This window comes from Panthera tigris, chromosome A2 (assembly GCF_018350195.1).
Source record: "Panthera tigris isolate Pti1 chromosome A2, P.tigris_Pti1_mat1.1, whole genome shotgun sequence".
Classification (NCBI taxonomy): domain Eukaryota; kingdom Metazoa; phylum Chordata; class Mammalia; order Carnivora; family Felidae; genus Panthera; species Panthera tigris.
Window position 1 is genome coordinate 155114300 of NC_056661.1, and position 9669 is coordinate 155123968.

Consider the following 9669-nt stretch of genomic DNA (forward strand, 5'->3'; position numbering starts at 1 on the left):
AGATGCAGACTCGTCATCACCTCTTGGTCTCAGTCCTCTTGCAGTCGATACCTATCTGACAGGTAATCAATCACTGCTCCATGCCTATCATCATAGATCAGATGTGCTTGTTCTTGAACTCGTATAAATGGAATCATACGCTCTTTTGCGACCAGCATCTTTCACCTAACACGTGCTTTTGTTATTCATCCTTATCGTTAGGTGTATTAGTAATTCATTCTTTTTTTATCCTATGTATTTTTTTATTGTGTGACCCTGCCACAATCTGTATATCTACTTACATGTTGATGGACCCATGGGTTGTTTCTAGATTTGGGTTATTGCATTCTGGTACGAGACTTTGGTGTGGACATATACTTTTATTTTCTGTTGGCTAAATACCCAGGAGTGAGATTGCTGGATTATATGGTAAGTACTCATTTCACTTTATCAAAAGGGGTCACACCGTTTTCCCACATGGCGATACCATTTAGCCTTCTCGTCGGAAATGTGAGTTCCATTTGCTTCCCTTGTTCGCACTGGGCAAAAAAGTAGAACGTGGGGAAGAAGCCAATACAGTCATTCAAAGGAGTTGGAGTCAGTACTACATTCTGCTGGGAAATACCACACAGGAAACAGGGAGGGCTCCGGGGACAATGAGAATATGGGATCCAGGGAATTTACTGGAAACCTTCCTGGCACAGCTGACAATATAAACACTTTCAGTTTATTGAAAGAAGGCACTGTGGTTCCAATGGGACACAGAAGATGCAGGAAGGCAGAAAGAGCAGAGGATGACTGGGAAAGGGGGTTAGAAAGGCTTTGTAATTTGTCAGGCAGATTAATTACTTAAGCCACTACAAGAATACGAGTGCTGAAAAATAAAATTCAACCCAAGTGAATTTGAAGATCTAACTGGCTTTATTAAGCAGTTAATGCATGGGGCAGCATCCCATTGAGCAAGTAGGGCGATGCTCCGAGGAGTTGTACAAAATCCAAGGTTGTTCTAGAAGGAAGGGTGGGGAAAGGAAGTTATTAGCAAAAGAAAGGAGAGTGGTGTGAGTTCAGGGTACTTTCTTTTTTCTTTCTTCTTCTTTTTTTTTTTTTTAATTTTAATTCCAGTGTAGTTAACATACAGTGTTATATTTCTCTCAGGTATACAGTATAGTGATTCAACAGTTCTATCCACTTCTCAGTGCTCATCAAAATAAGCGGACTCTTCCTCCGAGATTCACCTGTTTCACCCGTCCCCCCACCCACCTCCCCTCCGGCAACCATCAGTTTGTTTTCTATAGTTAACAGTCTGTTTCTTGCTTTGTTTTTCTCTCTCTTTTTTTTCCCCTATACTCATTTGTTTTGTTTCTTAGATTCCACATATGAGTGAGGTCATAGGTATTTGTCTTTCTCTGACTGGCTTATCTTGCTTAGCATTATACTCTCTAGATTCATCCATGTTGTTGCAAATGGCAAGATTTCATTCTGTTTTATGGCTCATATTCCAGTGTGTGTGTGTGTGTGTGTGCGCGCACACACCATTTCTTCTTTATCCATTCATCTATCAATGGACACTCGGGCTGCTTCCATAATTTTGCTATTATAAATAATGCTGCGATAAACATAGAGATGCATGTATTCCTTCGAGTTAGTGTTCTGCAAAGTGAAGGAAACAACCAACAAAACTAAAAGACAAACTACTGAAGGCAAGAAGATATTTGCACATGACCTCCCCGGTAAAGGGTCGGTATCACAAATATATAAAGACCTTTTATAACTCAACACCAAAAAATCAAATAATCCAATTAAAAATGGGCAAAAGACAGGACACCTTTGGGTGGCAAGGGAAGACAGAGTTTTTATCACGCAGATGACCTCCTTCTCAGGGATCAGGACATTTCAGAGACTGTTAAAGATCACATTCCTGGGACAGGTTGAAACTGTAGTTAAGTCTTCGTTTGCTGTCCAGGGACAAATGGCTCCATTTGGGGCTTGTTTCCCTTTTTAACAGGAATATAGCTTTCTGTAGGAGGTGGGGAGTCTCTCAAAACTGGAGGACAGTGAGGGAGTTCGAAGGAGCATACTGGATCCCCAGGGGACGTGTACACAGAGGAGTAATAACCTCAAAGAAAAATCAGAGAAACTAGGGTGTGAACCTGTCCCCTGAACCCAGTTCCACTGGGCAATGCCCTATTGTAGAAATAAGAAAGAAATGAAGAATGAGCCAAATGAGATTCTGGACCTAAAAAACCTGTAGGAAGATTGGCATCCCAGGAAGACCTGGCTATCGGCTGGTGAAGAGACTCAGAGTGCTAGCTTTTCCCTGAGAACGCCAGAGCATTGAGCTGGAGAATAGTCCCTCACTCCCTGACCTGCCATGGCTACCAGGTTTCTCAGTTTTGTGGACTTTTATCTCTTGGAAGCAGATGAGTCCAGGAAATAGAAGCACACTCCTGATGTGGGCTTTTCAATTCCAGATCCTGGGCATTTCCTTCATTTGTACAACTGTCGCTTCCCTGTCTCTATCTTAGTTTAGTTATCCTTCTCTGATGGAACCCGCAGATGCTCAGATACCAAGATCCTTATCATAGAGATGGAAGAGAAGCTGACCTTTGAATGTTCTTAACAAATGAAACATTTTTCAAAGTACTGATATCAACAAGACTGTGGACTGAACTCCAAGTCTGATTCATTAGTCAGATAGTGTTGACCTTATGGTCAAAACAGATGTGCGGGAAGGGGTACATGTCTCAAAAAGATACGGAGAATTTCCCCTTGACTCTCGAGTCAACCAGCACCCACCAGACCTCTCTGTACTTCCGTGCTCGTCTGTGATTCCACAAGACTGCACTGTCACAGCCACTCAGCTCAGAAAGAGCACGTGGCCTCTCACTCGTGAGGCCCCTGCCCTACACAGAAGGAAGCCCAGAAGCCCTTTCCGGCCCCCTCTCACCCACCAGCTGCAAATTTTAAACAAGCCCCTGTTGAATTTCAGTTGGTGCTCTTTACTTCTTGTAGAATCACACTCCAGGTGAGCTGTGGGGTGACCAGGGGCTAGCATGTGACCTGTGCTCGCTTCATGAAGACTTGTCCCCAAGGCATAATCTGATTCACCGGATCCTTACTTACAGACTGTAGCAAGACCCAAGCTAGAATCGTGTTTTTCTGATGTCCAGTTCATGTGAGGAAAGACTGTCTAGTTTTCAAAAAGGTACAGAGTGGATTTTATAGATGAAGTCTACCTGCCAAAATTTTGGAGACCAATATTGACTTGACTTGAGGTTTGAAAAATAGTATGCTTAAAATAACAGCAGCAGTAAAAATAAAAGAGAACCTCACTATGCACTCCCATTAATTTCGAAAATTCAAGAACATCATACCTATTCGTGCGGATAATGTTAAAGGATAATATTGAAGGATAATATTAGTGTGGATAATAGTAAGTAAACAAGACAGAAAATAACAAGTGTTGATGAGGTGGTAAAGATACGGGAACCCTTTTGCATTGCTGATGGAAGATAGAAGAGTGCGCTGTTTTGGAATAGCTGTGGAAAATAGTATGACAGGGGCGCCTGGGTGGCGCAGTCGGTTAAGCGCCCGACTTCAGCCAGGTCACGATCTCGCAGTCCGTGAGTTCGAGCCCCGCATCAGGCTCTGGGCTGATGGCTCGGAGCCTGGAGCCTGTTTCCGATTCTGTGTCTCCCTCTCTCTCTGACCCTCCCCCGTTCATGCTCTGTCTCTCTCTGTCCCAAAAATAAATAAAAAACATTGAAAAAAAAATTAAAAAAAAAAAAAATAGTATGACAGTTCCCCAAAAATTTAAACATAAAATTACCACATGATGCAGCAATTCTACTTCTGGATATATTCCCCAAAGAAGCAAAAGCAGGGATTTGAACAGATCTCAACACACCAATGTTCATGGCAACGTTATTTCCAATTGCCAAAAGGTGGAAACAACCCATCCAATCAACAGATAAATTGATAACATAATGTGATATACACATGAAATGGAATATTCTTCAGACTTAAAGTGGAATGAAATTCTGACCCATGCCACAACATGGGTGAACATTGAGCACATTATGGTCAGTGACATAAGCCAGTCACAAAAGGACACATAGTGTATGATTCCACTTATGAGGTATCTGGGGGGGGGGAGGGGTCAGATTCATAGAGACAGAAGGTACAATGGCGGGTCCTGACCCGGAGTGGGGGAGGGGTGGGAGTTAGTGTTTAATGGATACAAAGTTTCAATTGGGATGAAAAATTTCTAGGGAGGGATGGTGGGGACAGCTGTGCATCAATGTCAACATAGTTAATGCCACTGAGCTGTAGACTTGAAAATGGTAAGTTTTATGGTATATATATTTTATCGCCACAATAAAAGTAAAAAACACTGTAAATTAAAAGTTAGAAAACATGTATCATGCACGTAGAAGAACTGGATACCCTGGAAAGCCTTGGAAGGGGCGGTCTCGATTAAGGATGGGACGGAAGTGGTGAAAATCAGTGTTCTGCCTCACGTGATTCCTTTGTAGCCCTCCCCAAATCTTCATCACTTCTACTAAACTCTCCAATGTTTGATGTTCATGATTTTGTTGAAGGAATAAAAAAGACCTCTGCTTTATAGTCAAGGTTAGAGAAGACGAGAAGAAAACAGTCGTCCATGGGAATGGTCAGAAATCTCGGGAAGGATTTTGGATTTCTATAGCTTTTAGAAGCCCTAGGCAATTTATAAGCTCTAGGAAATTCCACCTAGTTTTTCCAGAAGAGAGAATTTCCCAGGTCTTATCTGGATTATAAATGTATTAGCCAAAATCTTATTTTTATAAAAACAGGAAAAAAAAACCCAACCCTGATAATGAGTCATTACTTTAGGAAAATAATATTAGTTCCTATTGGACAAAAACTCTCAGTGTTTATATGAGGCATTCGTTTCTCTTAGAGCATCAGGTAACATGAACATTCTTCCCCATAATAAAACACTTGGACATGCTGATGTAAAATATGCGAGGTATGCTGCTGTTAAGACCTCCAATAAGTTGGCCCTATGTGTTCTTATGTGCTAACATCTTTTACATTCCTGTTTATTTTGCACATCTTCATATTTGTCATGCTTGTTTTAAATTCTTGATTCATATGGTTTAATAATTCACTTTCTGGGGCTATATATTGTCCAGTTGGTTATCTTTCTTTTGGAGTCCAGCCCAAAATGGCTTCAGTCCTTCCAGAATATTCGCTTGGTTTTTGGATAGTCTCTAGTATTTCTATTTGCCTTGTGCCCCACAAGGTTCCTCTGGGGGAGGGAAAGGCAGGAGATGATGCCAGTTTGCAATACTAGAAGGATCCAGAAGCCAATGCTTCATATTTCATATATCTTTAGAATATCAGCTGGGCTTCTCTTGTCTGAAATATAATGGCTATGTATCATAGGGTCTCTGGCATCTCTGAAGCAATCTTATATATTCTGTTTGGTTTTTATTTATAATTAAGAATTGATTGGCGGGGCGCCTGGGTGGCTCAGTTGGTTAAGCGTCCAACTTCAGCTCAGGTCACGATCTCACAGTTTGTGAGTTCGGGCCCCGCATCAGGCTCTGTGTTGACAGCTCAGAGCCTGGAGCCTGCTTAGGATTTTGTGTCTCCCTCTCTCTCTGCTCCTCTCCCACTCTCTCTCTCTCTCCTCTCTCTCGCAAAAATAAATAAACATTAGAATAAAAAAAAAGAATTGATTGACAATCCAGGAATTTTATCTAATTGAATAAAAACATGCCAGGTATTCCTTAAAGCAGAAAATATATTTTCTTAGTGTGGTTTATACCAATAGTTTATATTTCTATGTATTGGTGTGGAAATTTCTCCCTTTGTACCGTCAGAAATTCCAGAAGACGCATCAGCTGCTCTGATAAAAGGTTTTAATGAGTTTCATGTGCACAAAATTCATAAAAAGCGTTCAGTTAAAGAACATTGCCATCTGGGCTTGAGATAATTTTATCTGGTTTATATCCATGGAGATTCACTCTGGCTGGGATTTTCCGCCTCTGGGTGGCATCTGAGAAGGGGTCCCTGGTCATAGCTCATTGGCACTGGAGCTGGTGACCGTCAGTGCCAGATGCAGCTGCACCAAGGATCTCGTCTCAGTGGCACCTGACATGGTGCTTTGCCATGGATTTAGAAAGTCAAGAAATAGATTAGAATAGTCCATAGACTATTGGACTATTGGACTAGTTCAATAGATTAGTCCATATTCACTTTATACATTATACTATTCTTTTAAAAATGTGTTCTTATTTATTTATTTTTTTTGAGAGAGATATCACAAGTGAGCAGTGGAGGGGCAGAGAAAGGGAGAGAGAATCCCAAGCAGGCTCCGTGCTGCCAGCACAGAGCCCAATGTGGGGCTCAAACTCACGAACCGTGAGATCGTGACTTGAGCGGAAATCGAGAGTCAGCCACTTAACCGACTGAGCCACCCAGGCGCCTCTACAAATTGCACTATTTAAAATTTAGCAACACTTGGGGCACCTGGGTGGCTCAGTCGGTGAAGCGTCTGACTTCAGCTCAGGTCATGACCTCACGGTTTGTAAGTGCCAGCCCCAAATCTGGCTCTGTGCTGACAGCTCAGAGCCTGAAATCTTCACATTCTGTGTCTCCCTCTCTCTCTGCCTCTCGCCCATTCCTGCTCTGTCTCTCTCTCTCTCTCTCTCTCTCAAAAATAAACATTTAAAAATAAATAAACAAACAAATACATAAATAAATAAAATTTAGCAACACTTAGGTCAAATGTAAATGTTTAAAGAAATTTATGCTGGCAGTGAACTAAGAAAGTAGCAAGTAGATGGATGTTAACTGGTTTAGGAATTAAACTTTCTCAGATTCTGTTTTCCCAAATTCCTGTTTATTTATTTATATTTTACTGTACATTAATCCAGACTGGCTTGCTTCTCCTTCCTAGCATTCTGTACAGAGGGTTAGAATATTTATTTCCTACTTGGGCATTGAAGAAAGTTTAGAGAAATTTAATCACATGCACATATGCAATCATATGTGGACAAATGGGCATTCTGGTAACAATGAACAGAGGAAAAAATAGCGTTTCTACAAGAGTAAGATTAGAAGAGGAAGAAATAAATTCTCCAGGAGCTCCTGGCTGGCTCAGCAGGTAAAGCAAGAGACCCTTGACCTTGGGGTTGTGGGTTTGATTCCCACATTGGGTGTAGAGATTACTTAAAAATAAAATCTTAAAAAGAAAGAAAGAAATTCTCTAGCAATAGAGTAACAGTGAGTATTGTTTCCTTTATTTTGGGGAAAGCTGATCGCCAGACACCTTGCAAAGAGACCTGTCTGAATGGTCTGCCTCGAGCGAGCTGTCTGGGGTCAGCAGAGCAAAAACAACGTCAGTTAATTATTTGTCATCCTAAACTCCTTGGCATTCCATCCGCAATCAGACACAGGCTGTCTCTGGGTGATCTCGGCCATGCTTCCTCCTTAAGCAGCGCCATCTAACTTAGGCTAGGTTTACTGGGAATTTTCTCAAAACCAAAACATTTCCTCCTGCCACCTTTATTTTTATTACAATGTAGTTAGGGCTGTCTTTTGACCTTTTTTTTTTTTTTTTTTTTTTTGGTCTGCTGGGGGTGGGGGCAGAAAACAAAAATAGTGCAATAGACAAAGGATGGAATAGTTTCTAATTTATTGACCTTTATCTCTTGTTAAGAGGCAGAGACAGAGCATGAGCAGGGGAGGGGCAGAGAGAGAAAGACATAGAAACCGAAGCAGGCTCCAGGCTCTGAGCTGTCAGCCCAGCGCCCAACGCGGGGCTCGAACTCACAAACCGTGAGATCATGACCTGAGCCCAAGTCGGCTGCTTAACCAACTGAGCCACCCAAGTGCCCCAGAATAGCTTCTAATTTAAACATACCCCAGGACTCACATTACGGTAGAGGCAATCTCTTGATTACTGCCCAGTAGACCACATGGGGGCACTGTGGAACCGCTGGGCAGAGCAGGGGCATAGAGCCAGCTAACTGGGACCAGGAGGGTTAAGGAAAGCCTTGCTTGGAGCTCTTTTCCACTACAAGGCTTAATGCTATCAACACTAATTTGAGGTTGTGCAGTCCCATCAGGGGGCCAAACCTTCAGCTCAGTGGTCATTAGGGAGTCTCTCTGAACTTTCAAGGGGAAAAAAGTGCAGTGTGGTGCTGGGAGGGGGCAGACTCCTTGCCCTAGCAGGAACAGGTAGAGGAACACCCGCCTGAAAGGAAAAGCTGAGGAGCTGTGGACACGCCTGTGGCTTAACCCCAGCTAGCGTAGACCGTCCCAGCCCTGCCCTTCATGTGAGGGGCTTTGTGGAACAAAGCAGAGCTCCTGGACCGGCGTAGCCAGGGACCTGGCAAGGGAGGCTCATGGGAACCAGGAGGGATAGTGACATCGGAGCAGTGACATTACTGCCTAACCTCCAGTCAGAGAAGGGACGCCCAGATCTTCAGCTCTCGGAGACCCAGAACTCTGAGCGGGGAGAAAGCTGTCAGGTTCTGCCCTCCCCACTGCATGCTGTGGGCTGCAGCCTCCACGTGGACCTTTGTCTCCTGGGAGCAAGTGTGTCCTTGTCCAGGTAGGACATCTCTCCTCTAAGCATGACAGCACCTAAGTGCGTGGCACCATCGGGCTCCCTCTCGTGTTTGTTCCCCAGCCCCTGTGTCCTTCCCTCACAGGCCCAGTGGAGGCTGGAGCCACCCAAACTTCAAGACATCTGATCAAAGCAAGCAGACAGCAAGTGACACTGAGATGTTCCCCTCTCTCTGGGCGCCCCAGTGGATCTTGTTACCCACCGGCCCTGGGTCAGGTCCCAGCTCTCCTTTGCCTATTAGGATGAGTTACAGTGACCAAAATGACCCTTGCCAGGTTAGCTCTCAGTGTGACATTTGTGTGACCGTCTCTCTGATCTGCACATGAACTTCTCGGAGCCACAGGGCTCGGCACAGCCCTGCAGAGTCACCAGAGTGGCGATGTGGGAGTGGTGACGTCATAGGCAAATACTCCTTTCAGGGAAATGGGAGGTTCAAAGCTTTAGGCTGCTCACCCCCGGGGCCCCCACCCCTGAGCTGGATGATATCTTGGCTTCCCAGTGTTGCCATGGGCTCCAGGCTTCTCTGCTGTGTGGCCCTTTGTCTCCTGGGAGCAGGTGAGTCCTGGGCACCGCGTGGAAGCCTCCGATATGCGTTTGCCACCTGAGTAATACAGGCTTGCTGATGATGGCCGCAGCAGGAGGCATCCTCCCAGCTCTGCCCTCGGCTGCTTTCTCCCTCCTCCCCCGCAGGCCCAGTGGATTCCGGACTCACCCAAACTCCAAGACACCTGGTCAAAGCAAGGGGACAGCAAGTGACGCTGAGTTGTTTCCCTATCTCTGGACACCTGTCTTTGTACTGGTACCAACAGGCCGTGGGCCAGGGCCCCCAGTTACTCATTCAGTATTACAACAGGGAAGAGAGAGGCAGAGGAAACTTCCCGGAACGATTCTCGGCTCAACAGTTCCCTGACTCTCACTCTGAGCTAAACATGAGCTCCTTGGAGCTCACAGATTCGGCCCTCTATCTCTGTGCCAGCAGCCCTAACACAGCCCTGTACGATCCACAGCCTACTGAACAAAAATATCCGCCCCCTCCCAGCTCAGGAAGTGGGCTCTTGTCCTGTTAA

General features: G+C 44.4%; 1 gene segment (V, D, J or C); it reads left to right on the plus strand.

The window, feature by feature from the left end:
* The first annotated feature begins 9047 nt into the window (after positions 1–9047).
* On the plus strand, positions 9048–9669 carry LOC122236348. The segment is given in 2 exon segments: positions 9048–9157; positions 9293–9669. Coding segments are annotated over 2 exon segments (453 nt in total).